Below are 18,502 nucleotides of genomic sequence, written 5' to 3' on the forward strand. Positions count from 1 at the left end.
TCGACTAAGTGTTTCCTTTACAGGATCGGTTGGTTTTTCGAATGTTAATTTTGTGGGACGATAGGCAAATTCACCCCAAATAGCTGGAAAAAACCTTGTTAAAATTTAACAATTGTAATTATTCAATAAATTTGATAGCTCTACAGAATTAGAGCGAATATTTTGCAACTTTAAACTCACCACAGTCATCAATTTGCATTTCAATCGCTTTTTTCCAGTCTTGCATCGTTTTATAATTCTCAGCTGTAATGTGAAAATCGTATCCTTCAACTTCCGGTGAAGTTTCCGATGATAAAAGTAACGTATTTGGATGTGAAGTATTCATTACTCTTGATGTCTAAACATAGTATTTATCCGATTTTTTTTATCAGATTGATTCTATTTAATTAATCTAGAAATTTCTTATTGTATATATTTTAACCTACTGATGTAATTGGTACAAGTAATAACGTTTGTTCTGCTGATGGACTTTGATGAATATCGGTGTTGGTAAAGCAATGCAAATTACCAGCCTAGAAAAAAAAATACAAATCCGGGAAAATCCCATTTCGTAAATACAAAAAAGAAACTCAGTATAGAAATAAAAATTAAAGGGATTAATTACAAAAAAAAATTTTAAAAAATTTAAAAAAAGTTGGGAATAGCAGCAAAAATATGTCAGGAATAGAACAAAAGAAGTGAAAGAGGTGAGGAAGAACAGTTGGGAATAATTTTTTAAATTTTCTTCCTTTTTTTCATTACTGCACAAATATATATGACTATAGTATTGAGCCATAAAACGGAAAAATGCTAAAATTTCAGGTGTGTGAAAAAATTGCTGTAATAAAGTTTTAGTTTAGTTTTTTCAGGTTTTCTCGATGAATCACATAAATGTATCATACAAGTGAAGTGGAAAAAATAAAAATCGGTAGTAAATAATTATTTTGTGCTTTTGATACATGGAGACAATGTTAATACAAAACATTAAGAAAAATACCTTTCTACAAATAGAAAAAAATAAATGTAAGGGTAATTGTATTCATTTTTATTAGTATTATACACGAGGTGAGTACTGCGTGTGAGGAAAAGATAAAACGTTTGATTATACACAGCATATTTTGATCTATTTCAAATCGATACCTGTAGCCGTGTCCGTACATTCCTTAGGATACGTCCTCCACAAAGCGGTTTCACACTTAGCATACCCTCAGCTAACGGTCGAAGTACGGAATAAGGTTGTACGGCAAGTCGACATAGTATGTGACCGTAAAGTGGAGGACCGGATAAATCCGCTGGAAAATATATTTATCTTATTCCAGAGATCCAAATAAAATGTTATTGCTCGAAATATATAAAAAAATATCCTTTAAGTAAAATTTTATAATCTTTCCTCCAACGACTAACCGAACGCAGACATTCGAAGATCGTGGATTTTACATTCATCACCGGCATCTGTGAGCACAAGATACGCTCTTGCCAACATATTAAAATGGGTCCCACCGATAGGGGAATCTCCACGAATTCCATTCGGAGGTTCCATGGTACTGAGATTGGACTTCTAGAAAAATTATTCGATAGGTGCATAGGTATTCCTTACGTACTCTATCTGAACTCACAACTTGACCACCAAATCTTCTTCCTAACGATCGTGTTATCCTCGTTCGTAGGCTACCACCACCATCCGATAATCCGAGATCTGTTCTTGCTGCATATAACGTAATCTCAACACAAAAATCATCTGGCTCGCTTTCACTAAATAAGAGAAATTCTTATAGAGACAATAATTTATCTTAAATTTTAAATTTAGTCCTGTAAAACCTACAATATAAACGATTCTGGAAAGACAACATCTGTCATCGTCCTATCAACATTTGTGACCATACGGGAATCCACTACACGAGATTTTGTTTGCAGCACAAGAAACATTGAATATACCCGCGTTTCTGGAAAAGACGTTCATTCTGGATACTCGTTAATAGCTGTGATATCAGCTAGGAAATAGTATTTTTTATTCACTTTTTCTAGGAATAAATGTTTTTCAAATAGTAAATTAAAAGTTTCATGGTAATATAGCCATCATGAAAAACTAGAAAATCCATCCTTTGATGTATTCTTCAGGAATTGGATCATTTTTAAATGATTAACTATTGATCAATTTTTAAATGATCCTGTTCTTTACTAAGAAACTAAGAAACAAAGCGAGTCACTTCATGTGGTCGTGTTTACTCTGACAGGATGTTCCGGATTAAAATCGTATTTACTAAGCTAATATACGCTTTAACAATATTACAAGTGTGATAAAATACTAGAAATAATGAAATGTTTAACAAAATCATAAAGTGCTGTGTTTTCTAGCTGTACTCGATTTTACGTAAAAAAAATCCATCTTGTACTATTATTTTTTTTCCCTTTTTTTCCAATCCCTTTCTATTATTTATTTTTATTTTTAAAAAGAGGAGCAAATTGTTTTAGTCTCAATCGGCAACACTATTGATATCTATGATGACAGCATTCAGCAGCTCACATTCCATCAAAATATTTGTTCTGTTGATTAATGACAGGTGTGTACATTTTATAAACAAAACAAACATAAGATAAGCACATTTTAGGTGCAGACCTGTATTTTTCAGGATGATTATAGGATCAAATTTATCTTTAAATGAATGTCTTACTCACTACATATTTATATATAACTATATAATATTACAATGTTATTTTATTGCAGCATTAGATTTTTTTATTCCTCAAAAGAAGAAAACTATCTTATTCCAACGACTGAAAAAAAACCTCTGGAATCGTATATTTTTGTGGAATATGCGACAAATGTTCCCATTTTCTTTTCTTTTGTTTTTTTTTGTAATGTCGTTGTAGTGGCAATAACATAGCATAACATCTGTTTTTTTCAAAGAAGCGTCAACCATCGTAACGTAGGAATACGTATCGCAGTAACAAATCCAGTACATAAAGAAAGTAAACCAGCCGAAAAAAAATTCCTAAAAAAAAAGAGATCAGGCTCTGTGGATTCACCACATCAAAAAATTCCACGAGTATTTCCGCCCATGTTTGAAAAAAAAACTGATCAATTCAGGAAAATGAGGCGTTCTGTTAGTGTTTACATATAACTTAGAAGCTCAATATAACTGAGTTGTGAGGAGAAAATGTTGGTAAGCTCATGAAAAATCCCAGATTGTGCAGGAATTTAAATTCCTGCGCAATGATCACCTATTCCAAGTTATTAAACTCATAAGAAAAATCTGCAAATTTTTGCGAAATACTTCTATGCTACTGTAAATGACAGAAAAATAAAGATGACCTTTAGCTTCTTGGAGAATTCCAATACTGTTAAGCGTTTTAAATGCAGCAAAAAAAAAATCCGCGATAAGATCCTTGATAACAATTAATGATACACGTGACATAATACATTTTGTACTTTGAGATATTTGTACATTTAACATATTTATCATTACAAATTTTTGCAGATATAATTTTCATCTCGATTGTGAACACTCAAATCACTCATGAATCATACTAGGTTAATTACGGATGCAAATCGTATACGTGGATGGAGGATGGCGGTTTCATGTTCCGTAGTTGTACATGTAGTACAACAGTCAGTACAAAATGACAGGAATTTGAAAGAGAAGTTGAAAGAAATCAATAAATCAATAATAAATCTTACCTCCTTTACTTTTAAAATGTTGATCACTATTCCATGCTAATGGGACGCTAATCTGTGACACACCAACATTTGCACGACTTGGCTGTGGACCACTATAAAAAAAAGGAGAAAATTAAACGAAGAAATGAAAACACTGAAATTTCAGGATTTTAATCGTGTTTTTCATGGTTTTTTTTTCGAGAAAAAAAAATCCTCATAGTTACTCACTAAATATTAAAGCAGCTCACATGCTGCATTGTTATGAGTCGAGAATAATTTGATAAGGCGAAATGGTCATAATATCGCTTCGGATTCACTGATAAACGATACATTTAGGCGAAATGCAAGCACAAATAATGTGCACGATTTCATAATAGAAGCACCGATCCATAGCTGACATTGGCCAGGAAGTCAGGATAACAACCATCGAAATATCCTATTTAACTGCTATGAAATACAAATATCACACTTTAAAAATATATCCATCCTTTAATTTCATTCTTTTTGTAATACAAAAATGATAAATTCCCATTAAAAATCACTATTAGAAAATTCCACTGTATAAATAAGCTAAAAATCGATCAATTCCAGAAAAATCTCATGCGCTGTTTGTTTTATACGAGTACAAGTGATTTGTAAACGTCTTTACTGAGCCCGAGAGCAAAGCACGCAGCACGAGTTACTGTTAACTGTATTTGTTTACTTCTACTTTAAACAAAATCATATTTCTATAGCTGTCTATTGATTGACCGTTGAATACTGCAACACGAGAATCGTCAATTATCCCTATGAATTGTGGATTTTAAGCATGTGTTGTTGAACAAAAGCACCGTTTCAATGAGGTGTACACACTTGAGAACTACGGGGTTTTATATAACAGGATTACGACTGGGAAAAAAACTGTTAGAGAATCATACGAGAACAATTCGAAGTTTTCGAACGAGAATTCAAACTTTTTCCGTGGAATATAAAAGATTCGAATACATTATATAAATAATTAAATTGTATGAACATGCAGTTTATGGATAAAATGAAGTTGATTTGTTGGTAGTGTAGTAACACACTTCTATAACAAGTATTCTAGGAAGTGATCGCAAAAAAATGGGACAGTTATGACCGCTCCGGATGGAGAAATAAGGATTTGAGCTTCTCCTAAAGAACACGAATACATTTCAGATGCATGTTTATTTAACAAAAAAAAGAAAGAAGCGATGTTCTAGAGTTTCTTTTCCGGAAATGAGGAAAAATGTCGAGGAAATGCTTGAAAGTTATAGAAATTTGAGGATATGTGAAGTATATAGGTATTAATCTCCTTGTAATACTGAGAGCTTTCTCATTATTTTCACAATCCTCAGATGTTTCTGGATCCACAAATATTGTAAAGTTGCTAAAATAATGAGAGGATTACGGAAAAAAAGTGCGCTGGTGGTACAACATTCTTCATTCAGTGGTTCAAGCGATTAGTTTTCCTAAAAATCGGCAAAAGAAGCACCATATGTTCCCGAAAAAGCGGTTATCCGAGGTGTAGGGAACCCATCGAAGAAAAAGTAGAGAAACATGTTTACTTTTGACAAGAAAAATTTTGAAATAAATAAAAATTGTTATTAAATATTTTTTCTAATTCTGTTTGGTTATAAACAGAAAGATAAAATTATCAGGTGTCGGATTTTCTTAAACTGTGGATCCAAAATCCATCAATGCTTTGTATATGTCAACACTATGCACTATTTACTATAAAAATGTCTACGCGTTAACAAAAACTCGTAATCTATAGTGGAATGTTCTGGAAATATTGTGAAAAGATCTCGGATATCGAATAACATCTACATGAAAGTGAGATTTTTCATAGTGTAAAATCGTTCAAATGGCTCGATACTCCATAAAACGTTTTATTATCCAGAAAAGAACAATGTTTTTGATTTACTACCATAGAATCGGATAAAATGAGATCATCTAAAGCATTTATAGGTAAAATATTTTTTAAAATTAAAAAAAAAACTTACAGTGCATCATTCTCATTGATGATAGGCATAAGGTTTTGACGAATTTTCTGAACGATACCTTCTTTATCGATGCCAAGTGTATGCAATTCACGGCACGTACGCAGCGACTGAATAGGAAATGATGTCAGATATGTTCACGAAATTTCAATAACATGGATCATATCCACAATAAAGCACTAAAGAGTATGGTTTCATTCACAGATTAACAGACGCAGAACCTCTCATTTCGTAACAAGTGTACCTTCAGGTGACTCGGCACTCTGAGGTAATACATTGTTCAAACATCCGATATCTCGATCGAAGAGCGAAAAAAGAAAGAGAGGGGAAATGAGGAAGAATGTGGGCGAGATGTTCAGGAGGAAATCACATAATTCTGAGTTGATGACCGTTTGAATTTCAATGTTCGAGAAGTTTTCCGGCTTCTTTTTTCGGGAGGTTAACGTGGGAATTTCAGCGTTTCACTTTCAACGATGTACTTAGCACATAGAAAGTGTGAAAGTTCCGTAACAGTTTCATTATCTGCAATTATTGATTCCTTTCGTATGGATGTGGGTGGAGAGATTCGCGTGGATATTGGAAGGCTATCGGGATGAAAATGGAATTTTGTTTTGTTTTATTTCTTTTCATTTTGTCGGAAAGCCGTTTTAGCCGTTTGATATCAATGTTTCTTCAGTTTTTTTTATTCGATAGTTGTACTATTGTGCTGCGGATGAACTGCAATAAGAAGGATAATTTTGAAGAATGATATGAGATATATGAAAAATGATCGTTTATGTTTTAATACACTTCCGAAACAGCTAATAATGGAGAAAAACATGAAATGATAAAGGACTGGCGATGAAAGGAAACTTGATTGGCGTGTTGCTTAGTCGAACGAGTCTAAGTGAACGCCAGTTACGTAGCAATTAATGTTTCTTTCTCACATTTCCTTGTTTACATCCAGTAATTAATTAGTTTAAAAAAAAAAACTAATCAATCCTTAACATGACTACGATCGATTATAATCTTATGACGTAAGAAGATATTTACATAGAGAGAGCAATAGAATAAGTATGAAGTGAAAATCCATGAATTTGAGGAGAAAACCACCAACAAAGACTCCTTATGAGGCGAATGGCATTATCTCGGCGTGTTTTGCGGTCATCGACGCCATCCGAGAAAAAAAAAACAGCGTACAGCGAGAAACGTTCGACTCGGGTAGTGGTATCGGGTTAGTATTCATTATATAATTCTATTTCTATTATTGCTATTAGGATATTGTGATAAGAGTTTATCCAGGAAGTATAAAAATGTAATAAAAGTAGGTGAAGTAGTAGAAATAGTTATTCTTAATATTTTATGAGAATAACTTTTAATGTTCAACTTCAATATGGGTGTAAGTATGTAGTTATGGATAAGTCAGCGCCCGAACTATTCGCACGATGCTGTGGGTGTCCGACCTCGGGTAGTTTGAATAATCCGACTGGTATCATTTATTCGTACCACGCCAGCTTCGTTGAAATGTAACATAATTCGTGGTGGAATTCACAATAGTACCGAAAATATTACAAAATTATAAGAATTATTACTCATAATGCAGTTAAAAATGAGGTACTAAGCGAAACTAATTTCATATTAATGTAAATTTAAAAAAAAACCATTCATATACAGCTAATATGTCCTACTTCCCAGCTGTTATTCAAGTGTAACTGCATTTTTTTTTCATATTTCTGGAAGGAATGAAACAGAAGGAAATATGTTAGAGAACATTAGAAGATCGATTTTTTTTTCCTGGAATGTTCTTAGCTCTTTTTCTTTGAAATAGAGGTGTTCTTTTTTTCGTAGGGAAATTCCCTTCAACTCAAATGAATATAAATATGTTTCAAAGAATTAGTAAATAATCAATAAAAGTAATCATCAGTATTATAATAAAGTATAGTTGAAGAGGAAAATTTCACACAAAAAAAAACTTCAATGATTTCAAATTTTGACATAATTTTTGTGAAAATGCTGCGTTAAAAGTTTCTATAATCCGTGTCACAGTTTGCTATGACCACAGTTTTGAACTGGACACTTATCCGGATCCAATTCCACAAAAAATTTCCCTTAGTCTCCATAACAGTTAAGAAATTACTGGGTTCGGAAACAGTTAATGTTACATTCCTCCAGAACTACCGACGCTACCAATAACATACAAAATTTTGTACAATACAAATAACACAAATATTATACCAATAAACAAATATAAACATACAAATAATAATATTGTCTTCTAGCAGCAACCATTGATCTACTACTTTTACATTAAATATTAGTTAATTAATATTAGTCAGTTGAAAGGAAATTCTGTGTTAAAAAGTTGTATTTTACCAGAATTAGCTAGTTACTCTAGCATTCTAGTAATTAGTAACTCTATTAATTAATTACTAGTATTCTAGTAATTAATTAATAGAGTTGTAATATGCAAGTAAAAAGGAATTTTTCTCTTTATTTGATAGTTGAAAAGCAATGCACTGAGTGAGAAGAGGTACAAAATATTCCCATAATAGTTCTCTATGGAAAAAAATGTCAAAAAAACCAATCTAGAATAAGGAATATATACATATATATATATATATATATATATATATATATATTACATTTTAAATATATCATTGTAAAAATTCACTCACCAGCTGGCAGCGCTCACATGTCATGGCTAAGCGGGAATTCCTCACGGATCTATGTTGCCTTCTGAAAGCACTTAGAAAAATAAAACAAAAAAAGGAGCAGCAACAAATAGAAGAAGGAAAATTGAGGAAATATAGAGTAGAGGAAGATCAGAAAGAAGTTTAGCATGAATCCATAAAAGGTACAATGTGTAGAAAAAGTGTTAAAAAGACAGAATCGATTGGTAAAATATCTCGTATCGATAAAAAAAATCCTGAAAATTGTATTAAGGAATTCCAAGTAGTTGATAAATTGGGAGCATCACGAAAAAAAGAATGAAAAAGAAAAAAAAAAGAAGTGAATTGAAATAAAATCGAAATCCATCATGTGGAACAGAACAGTAACATTCCTTGAAATTCTCCCAAACCAACAACGTTGTCAAGTTCTTCGCAGGTTATTGATGGATATCGTTTCTTGGAAAGAAAAATGTGCTATGAATATTTTATAGGATAAAAATTAAGGAAAATCCATAGTTGTATTGAGAACTAGAAGATTTTTCGATAGTACAGATTGGTGCCGCTGGTGCTACCGTTCGAATTTTACATTTAATCAGATAGAATGAGATTTTAGGAATTCTTTTCTTCAGGAAAAAATTAATACATTTGAAAAATTGTTATCACCTACGATGCTAAAAGTATGTTTGTAGAAATATTGAAAATCCAGTAAAGATTTTCTTTACGGAACACGAGAATTCAAAATTTAGTTGGCTAAGCACTATTCCTGAACTCATGCGAATCATTGTGAGTCATAAAGCGAGTCCACGAGTGGTTCAACACGCACGAAATTTGACTACGCATAGAGTATAGCATAATATAATAAACATATGAAAACAGTAAACAATAAACATCAGCCTCACGGTGATGGATTTTAATTTGAATCCGGAATCTGGATCACATGTGTAATCATGAAACTTGAGAGAAAACTGGATCGTATCAACCTTATGAATAACAAAAGAATAATGTACACATCGATTGTCAAGTACATCAACAAAAGCATAAAAATAACAATGTACTTACCATGATTCATGAAAAAAATAAATCCACGAATAACGAGCACATAAAACTGATGATGTCTCGATAATCTTGATATCGCACAACGATTATCACTGTAAAAATTTCTCATCCATACATAAATATAGGATATTGATTCATTGTCAGCAGATCATCTCAACTAAACTGCCATCCGTGAGAAAGAACGGTGAATGTGCAGCCTGAAGAGGCTGCGACGAGTCTGAGAGCGAGAGCGATTAGATTGTTTGACAAGCCTTGCTTCCCTCTCATCCCTCACTATCAAACATCAACCGTCCGATCACGTTTGTGTTATACAGTAGTAGAAGAATGTTGATCGAAATGAGAAAAAAAATACTGATCGAGGTCGAGGAAAAACAATTTTTTCCCCGGATCCGAAAAAGAAATTTCATAACTACACCATCCAAGACATGCTTAGTATTGTATGTGTGTGCACACACACACACATACACAGGGACGATAGGCAGAGGTCATCGTAGGACACTCAAAGATATTTGTACTGCTGGTGTACAACTACTGACAGAAGTACTGTAATTGCATAACAGTACTATTATTACAGTTTTATTCCATTTAGCACATTTCATGTTTTAAAAAAATGCTTGTTTGTTACGTATCTGATAGAAAAAATCCTCAAAATCTATAAACAAACATTTTAATTCCGGAATTTTTCACCACTACACAACATATAAACTTATTGACAAAATTTGCTATCTTGAATTTTTTCTGTGGATTTCACTAGAATAGAATTAGAAATCTTTTGTGCTTCCGAAATCAAAACGTTTTGTCCAAAAATCAGGAAATTTTGAAATTCAAACACTTCCAGAGAATTGATCCTTTTTCTGGTACTTTTTGTTGAAGAAATGCTCGTTAGGAATTCTGTGTCGGACCTAAATATATTTTTTTCCGATAAGATAGCAAAAGTAGCAAAGTTAGCACGATTATGCAGTTTGACAGTTGTAAAAAAAAAACTGCGCCATCAAAATAAACAGCAAGTAGACATGGAGAAGGATATGGAAATCTTCCTACATTTCATCAATAAGAGCTTCCTGACGGGACCTTTATCGTGAATTGCCCAAGAAGAACCGATTTTTATCAGAAGTTCATTTGAAATTGTCTTTTTTTCTTCGTTCATCACTTCGTTTATCACCATCTCTGTTTGTTGTTGTTTTTCTTGTTTTTTCTCTTGTAGATCCGGAAGTTTGCTTCTGTTATTGATGCGTTCTATTCGTCAGGTCATTCGTCGATTATTTCTTCGTTTACGAGTTTCCTGCTTCAATCAATCAAATAGGGAACAAAAATAAACGATGATGAGTTTTCTTCGTAAGCATTTTTCTTCAAAAATTTCATCTCATTCCTTAACCACCTTCAATTTTATGAATTACTTTCAATCAAATCTTCAATTGAATGGTAATCATACAGCACCAGCTATGAACCAGTTCCGAGCCTGACAATTTTCACTTTGTGTTCATGTAAAAACAATCGATTATCCACGAATTATGAACGAACAGTTGGAAAACAATAAAATACGCTTCAGAATGAAGAATGTTCGGTGGATTTCAAAATTTCCTTTCATTTTTCACTTTATCTGAGAAGATTGCGGTGAAAAACTTGAACTTAAACTTGAACTTAAAAACTTACAACAAGGATATTACTTTTAGATGTCCAGAATTACAGCTAATAAGCAACAAAATTGGGAAAAAAAATATTGAAGAGGATTATAGATGTGATTTTATTTACACGAAAAAAAAAGAAACTCGAGGGAATTAAACGACACGTAGGAAGTTTACGTAAATCTTTACTAACCTCATACGGTATATACATAATTAACCATGCGTAAGCAGGATTTTTCAAATTTTTCACTACAATCCGTGTACGATGAGATGAAATCGTGCAGCTCAACGCACACTTTGCTCACAAGTGTTTGTACGTAACGAGGGTGGGGAAAAAAAAAACGGCACAACAAAAACAATTTGTAGCCTCCCACTTGTAAATGTTTTGAAGTGAGTGATGGGGAACAAGACACCAATTCTGAATGAACACTTAAACATGCAATGATTTTTTTTTTTCGTGTAGTCTCAATGAAATCCATCTCTTCCCACTATGGTTATGGTAGATACTGTCACGTTTCAGGAAATAATTACTCAAGTAGTGAAATTAATTCATATTTTACAACGTTTACTACATAGTAAATATACTAGCACCGGATAAAAATTTGATCGTATTGTTATCGTGCTGCGATTGCAGTACCGTTTCTTGTTCGTCGACATCGTCGGAAGAATTCAGCAATTCTGGAAGCAATTGTTATATTCAGTGTAGCATACCGCCAAAACTTTTTACTTCTAAAGATCGAACTGGTTCTCTCATAGATCTCTATGGATTTATCATAGTATACTTATACCACAAAGAAGATGAAAAAATTCCAGTTATACTAGGAAGCGAACGAAGTGTCTACGGAATAAAAGAATTGTAGTCGTTATCTAGTGTTGTCAAAGTCTTGAAAGCCATGTGGGGACCAGTTCTCGCCTAAAGCTACTGCTGATATTGATGTGTTTAAACATACCTGGCAAATAGCATTAATCCAAAACCATTCGTTAGAACAGTAGCAAGTGCTGGATAAATATTTAACTCGTAAAGATTAGCATAAATTGCAAGAATCATTGTATACCATAATAGAATAAATTGTATAGCTTTTGTTGCATAGATCCGCTTTTCTATCTGGTTCAACTCGCTGAAAATAATAACTACATAGTAATTAGGGCATGAAAAATCTTTCTTCAATAGTAATTCATCGATACTAGTCTTATACAATAGAGCAGCGATATAGTAAAAACCAGCTAGTCTGAGTTCTATTTTCGCATCTTATAGTTTTTTCTTCCTACGTCTGTGCCCTTGACAATGTCCGCATGAACGCGTCCTGTTTGTTGGATACCAAAAATAGGATGCGCGCCGCGACTGAAAATTCTCTGAAACGTGATGTTCGTTGATGGGAATCCACAACTTGTAATCTGTCACTTTGTTTCAACATCGTTCACACTGAATTCACAGTCATTTATGCTTTATTTCCTAAGACTGCGCGTCATCTCACTGCATACGTTATCTCGCTGCCTATCAATTATAGTTTTTAAAGGGGCGCCAGATGGAGTGCAGTGCCGATGGTTTGCAAGCAGTCGTTGAAGAATCCGGGCATTCATGTAGTGCAGCTTCAATTTTCGTGGAAAAGGGGAGATGTAAGAGATGCATCTGATAACAATGGTACATTTTCTATTGACGCTTTAAAGGTAGCAGAATATTATTAGAAATAATTTGCAAGAGCTTTTTTTTTGACGGTTCAGAACTCTATCGAATTTGATACCAGACTTAGGGAACTTTTGAGAATTGTGGATACAAAGCCAGAAATCACTACGATTGGAATGCGTTTATATTAATGTACAAGTCGTGCTTTCTTTCGTGTCAGGAACGGAAACATTCTTCTGCACACTTTCTGCGTTTAAAGAAAAAAAAAACTACTGTAGGAAGCCCTCTGAAAACAGATTTTGCAATCTTTCCCCCAATTCCTGTAACTTGAATGATCATGGAAGAGGAAATCCTTATTTTTTGCGAATTATGCGGCTGCATGAAACATCATTATTCTTTTAGATCTTATGTACTCTATAGTAACTACCGAGAACTATTTACATATATTGAAACCCCAGAACCTCTGTAATTTCTGAACGCTCTTCCAGAAACATTGTCTGATGTTAGAATACTTCAGTAAATTCCTCAAAATTCATAGCGGATTATGATTTCCAAGCGCACTGCAATCTAACGCCTTCATTTTTTTGTTTTATTCGATTAAAACATGGATAACATGAAATTGCATCAGTAGGAAAAAATTCCAGAATGCGGAAAAGCTGTGAATCATCCAGTGGCGTTTCGTGTTTAAATAAACATCGCATCAATCCAGTTAAGAAAAACATTGGATCAGTCGTGTTCTATCAATCTAGACAGATGTTTTTTTGTTTTGTTTTTTCTTCGACGTAAGATTAACAAATTCTCAGATTGTGAAGCTAAATGAAGGCATAGTTTTTGATTCAAGGAAGGAGATGTGCATCTGATGTGGATCACAGGAATCCTAGACAACTGATCACAAAAAAAGAAAATATAATAAAATAAGGACAACAATCCCATCAACTATTATTAACGCATTGTCGTTACTAACAGGAGAAATTTAATCCAGAAAGTGCAATGTAGAGTCTTCCCGTCCAAAAAAGCATTTTAAAAAACCTCAAAAAAATAAAAGCATGCTTCTAGGATTTCTTTGATCCAGAGTTTCGGAATTTTCACGAAAATTTCGAATTTGAAGAGGATATGAAGGCAAAATATTTGTCTAAATAGACGTTTGCTTTGCTTTCACCTTACCGGACCCTGGTAGCACAATCCAAATAAGTTGTTATTTCTGGATTTTATGAATTGATTTTATGAAGTGGTGAGCATCCGCGGAGGTGACTAGGACCAAACACGACGAAAAACGATTTTTCCAGTAGATCACCGGTCGCGGCAAATACTGCGGAAAAAATGTAGTTGAGACAACAAACTATAATATTTTGCTTCTCAAATCACTTTCTAAAAAAAACTTCTTCCAACCTTATAGGATTGGTATTTTCTGTTTGTCAACAACCGGTTTCCTTTTGAGCAAGAAAAAAAAAAAACAAGAATTGTCAATGGTGTGAGGTGGAACATTAGAAACTGATGCGGAAATTCGTCGCGAGAAAAAAAAACCCCTATAAATGACTTACCAAAAATGAATATAAATTGATGAGTAGTCGAGATCAGCGGTCACAAGTCCTTTGCCAGAGAAATTATTTTCACAGCAGCATAAAAATCCTACCATATAAATTGTTAGATAGAGAAGGAGACCAATAAGAAGGCTGAAATTTCGCGTAATATTATTTAAATATTTCAAACAATCCAAAAAGATGAAGTGGGAAAAATTAAAGCGAGAAGTTGAGAGCAATGAGCAGTGAAGAGATGTGGAATAATCCTAAAAAGGTTATAATTGATTTGACAAATTTTTAAAAATTGTATCGTCTGTCAGGATTGGTGGTCCTTGAATTCCACTGACCAACAGCACATCTAACGTTCCACTGCTCTCATTTAATTAGCATTCAAATCTTATAAAAAAAATTCAAAAGAAAAAAATTCGTACCTGGATATTACAAGAATAATTGTAGGCAATGTTAGGGAAAGACTATCCTGCATATCCGTATAGTTTGTGACTTGTGACCAAATATGTGAACCAAAAGTTCCCAAAGTCATAACAAAAAATAACGCAGAATACCAAATTGGCATTGTAAAACGTCCAGCTGACAATGATCGAACATCCAGATCTGAATTTTCCCGGAAAAAAAAAACTAATCAGGCTAAGAACGAATCTAGACATAAACCTCTTCCAACCTGCTTTATGTTGATTTTGAAAACTAGCAGAAGAATAATGTTTCGCATAGAAAATCCTTAATGTAAGCGGTTTTTTACAATCCATACTAAGGACATTTTTTTCTGCTGTTTTCATCGCTTCTACAATCCTTGGAATAGGTGCCTTAAATTTCCGGTTTGAAAGCAAGAACTGTTTCAATTTAAAAAATTTTTTTAGAAGCAATTAAAAAGAATTTATGTACCTGAAGTCTTTCTGGAGTTGATGCGTCAGTTATGTTAATGAAACATTCATCTGTGAGGATTCCTTCACGGATGAGGTTAAGCAGTGATCGTTTTTGATGCTTGTCCATGTCATGCACATAATCCAGTAATTTATATTCAGGGATGTGCTAAAGTGAGTGAATGGACCTCAGGAGAAGTGGTCATTTACAAAACAGTCACAAATATTAACCAGCGTGGGAATAATCATAATAAACGAGGCCAATAGTGAATATTGATTAAAATATCCAACCGGATTGATGGTAAAAGTGAGAGGAACAAATCCAGCTTAGCAAACCTCGTCATGATGGATGTTTCGATACGTTTCATCGCCGTTATTGAGCGGATCGAATGAGGTCAGATCAGGAACTGAAAGTGTTCGTTGAGTTTGTGTAGAGAAATGCTTTTTTTGACAATATTTAGACATAAATTAACATTCTTTAGGAATAGGATATAAGATTAGGTCTCGGATTACATTGAGCGGGAATTTTGGACTATGCGATGAAACATTTTGAACAAAAAAAAACAGTGAAAAATATATGAGAAACTGCTGATCATCAGTTTTTCAGGGATATTTCTCAAAAACTACAGTATTTTTTATACGACCTTAAACGTTAAATTGGATAGATCTACTTTAGTGAGGATCTTTTCCTTGCATTTTCCAAAGGAATCCATGCAAGATCTCCTAGTTTGATTATCTTTGACCAAACATCAATAAAAATAAAATATCAATGCATCAGGGCGTTCGCCAACAAACGGATTATGACACATGATCTCAGGAATTATTCGGTTGATAACGTTATCAACGCTTACGCTCTATAATTGGATCACCTACACCCGCTTGCTTCCCAGTAACATGGAAGAAAAATCAATAATTCTCCGGATAAAATCTCGAATAGTTCGCGAAAACAAATGGAACGCTAACGATGATTCACCTATATGTATCCATTTTTTCCATGTAGGTCCGAGCTCATCCAATAGATCACATATGGTTATCGGTACTACAACGTGATCTACGGAGAAGTTTCTGGAATTGGATATTCGATTGCAATGAGGATCATATGAAGAGCATCCAGCAAAAAAATAGAAGAAATACTCCTTACTGTGTGTTCATGTGAAGAACGGAATTTTCCGTGAGTAGACCTTCCCGTACCGGTGTTAAAAGCTTACGAAGTTCCGGTTTACTCAAATTTCTAATGTAATTCATAAGCATTTCCTTGGATGAAATATATCCGGTCGAGTTCGATGAGGATGGTACATTAACGACACGAAATTCATCACTGCTCATTTTCTAAAATCAAATACTTGGACCGGAAAATATGTAAACAAGCAACAGATAAACAATGAATATACGGACTTTGGTCTACTTTCTCTTATTGCATCTTCTCTTTCTTTTTTCTCCTTGAAAAATATCTTTTTTTTTTCTAAATTTTAACAGACCAGTGAGCCATTTGTGATGATGGTAATAAAACTATGCTGTATAACATTCATTACGATATTTAATTTTAATAAATTCGATTCGTTTCAAATAACACTAAATTTGCTGAACATGATTTTTTGTGTTCTTTTTTTTTGCGTTTCTTTTCCAGAGGATGACAGGAAATTCACATCGAGGCAACATTACTACCTTCACTGATAATTAAAAAAAAACGTTTGAAAAACAGATAAATAGTTCTAGTTACTAATAAATAAATATATCTTAGAGGTAAAAATAAAAATGTAATTGACGCCTCAAATAACTGAATTCCTCTTAAAAAATATTGAAAAATTTGTTAATCTACTTGTGAGAAGAAGTATAATAGTGACTATTTTGATGTTTAATAGTTTGTCTTCTTTGTTTTTTTTTCTTTGGATTGTTACTACAAAAAAATAATAATCACGAGCCTTTTTAAAAAAAGTAACTTGAAGGTATTCTAATAAAACAAAGAAATTAGGCACCCACATTTTTGGTATGGATTGTTCCAGCTGAAAACTTAACGTGCTGGACCTGTTGCTCATATTTACTTTCAAATTTCACTTACCTACAACTCTGTCAGAGAACAAATTATTCGATTATTTTGCTAAGAATTTTTGTATAAGTATTTTTATAGCAATGAACCGAAGATAATTGTAAAACGGTGCGGTAATGATGGCTGAAGAGTCGAACAGCCTCCACCCATGTTATCAGCTCGTAAAAGCTTTGCTGTGAAAGGTTGCACATCTCAAACAAGGATTGTTCCTCCTAGGAAACTAAGTCACTTTCAAAATTATATATGTGCTCCATTAAATCCGATTAAAAAACCTTCTTTTACAGCCACTTTATCATATATATTATATTACATATTATTATTATTATCTTTGTCAATTATTTATTCATTTATTATATGTCATTATTATATTTATTATTATAGTTGTTTTGACGACATAGAATTTATTTACTCCGGCAAAGAATTGAATTTATGTCCATTATCTTGGAAGATTTTCATAACTATCCTTTTCTTTCTTAAAACATTCATCAATCATCCGATTACAACAAGGATTCGTTCCACTACTACCTATTTTACGTAATAAGAAAACGAGCAAAAGCTAAGAACTTCTGAGCAACTCAATCCTGGATTAGTTCAGATTACTAGACGAATTGCCTTGGAAAAATCTTGATTTGTAGTTCAAACTAGTTCTAGGAGGGAAATTATTCCAGAAGTGAGTTTTTACCACCTTCAGATAATCTGCTATAAAAAAATGCCCATCTGAAAAGCATGGACGATAAGTGTGCCTAATCGAGGGCAGAACACACTGAGTATCTTCCTTGACTTCCCTATTTCTTCCAGAAAACAGCATTTCATAGAAAATCTATTGAGCTTGGCAATTTTTTTTTGTTCAAAGTAGCAAAGTTCAGAATTTTGGGGAAAATTTTATGTTCTGACAAATGAGCTCACTACTAATCCATTACAAAGTATTATTTCAGGATTTTACGTGAAAAGCGTTTATTGTAAAAGTAAACAAAATGAAATCAAGTGTATTAAATAGTTTTTTTTTAGAAAAAATTGAAGTCAAATGTGAAGCTGAGCAAAAAGCGAGGTCGGCAGAGGTGAAAAGACGTCGTGACGAGAATGTTATCATAAATCCACGACATCTATTTGTTGTGAACTTCCACAAGGTGGATCCGTTTCGATGATTGTCTCCGCTGTATGCGACACCCGAATTGCACCTCTATAAAATATTTATTGAGAAATAAATTTGCATTGTGGTTTGAAAAAATAAATCAAAACGATTTCCTAGTAAAATAGAATCTTCTAGCTCATCTAAAAACAAAAAAGATTTGTGGATTTTTCTGCTCAGAACTTCTTCCGCGCCTCCTCCAAAAAATCGTAAACATTCGGTTATTCCAGTGTAATGTTTTTTTTTCTTTAAAATTCTCATTTGTTTGTGATCTTGTTTATTTTTAAACTCTGCCTAGCTATCTCTTACTCCAAAGTCGAGGTCAAAGAAAGAAGAAA

The 18,502-nt window shown here is 33.2% G+C and overlaps 2 protein-coding genes across 5 annotated transcripts in view; both read right to left on the reverse strand.

Annotated features, from left to right (window-relative positions):
- Positions 1-5,914, reverse strand: part of RB195_025867 (uncharacterized protein) — a gene marked incomplete at both ends in the record, with an annotated part of 18,127 nt that extends 12,213 nt beyond the window's left edge. The window contains 10 exons of one of the 2 annotated variants that reach the window (XM_064214193.1): positions 75-83; positions 181-337; positions 426-512; positions 1,120-1,271; positions 1,384-1,537; positions 1,596-1,731; positions 1,802-1,922; positions 3,659-3,750; positions 5,641-5,747; positions 5,882-5,914. In XM_064214193.1, coding sequence (XP_064070073.1) covers positions 75-83; positions 181-337; positions 426-512; positions 1,120-1,271; positions 1,384-1,537; positions 1,596-1,731; positions 1,802-1,922; positions 3,659-3,750; positions 5,641-5,747; positions 5,882-5,914 — 1,048 coding nt within the window. Of the gene's footprint in view, positions 1-74; positions 84-180; positions 338-425; positions 513-1,119; positions 1,272-1,383; positions 1,538-1,595; positions 1,732-1,801; positions 1,923-3,658; positions 3,751-3,865; positions 3,970-5,640; positions 5,748-5,881 lie in introns of those variants that run through there. The other variant, XM_064214192.1, reaches the window with a different exon arrangement.
- Positions 5,915-11,580: 5,666 nt separating this feature from the next.
- The window catches only part of RB195_025868 (uncharacterized protein), a gene marked incomplete at both ends in the record, with an annotated part of 23,579 nt that continues 16,657 nt past the window's right edge, over positions 11,581-18,502 (reverse strand). Inside the window, 10 exons of one of the 3 annotated variants that reach the window (XM_064214196.1) lie at positions 11,636-11,644; positions 11,917-11,965; positions 12,022-12,084; positions 14,132-14,263; positions 14,542-14,722; positions 14,790-14,931; positions 15,011-15,157; positions 15,325-15,395; positions 15,962-16,053; positions 16,130-16,317. In XM_064214196.1, coding sequence (XP_064070076.1) covers positions 11,636-11,644; positions 11,917-11,965; positions 12,022-12,084; positions 14,132-14,263; positions 14,542-14,722; positions 14,790-14,931; positions 15,011-15,157; positions 15,325-15,395; positions 15,962-16,053; positions 16,130-16,317 — 1,074 coding nt within the window. Of the gene's footprint in view, positions 11,645-11,916; positions 12,085-14,131; positions 14,264-14,541; positions 14,723-14,789; positions 14,932-15,010; positions 15,158-15,219; positions 15,238-15,324; positions 15,396-15,961; positions 16,054-16,129; positions 16,318-18,502 lie in introns of those variants that run through there. The other 2 variants (XM_064214194.1, XM_064214195.1) reach the window with 2 other exon arrangements.

This window comes from Necator americanus, chromosome X, assembly GCF_031761385.1.
Source record: "Necator americanus strain Aroian chromosome X, whole genome shotgun sequence".
In the NCBI taxonomy this organism is placed as follows: Eukaryota; Metazoa; Nematoda; class Chromadorea; order Rhabditida; family Ancylostomatidae; genus Necator; species Necator americanus.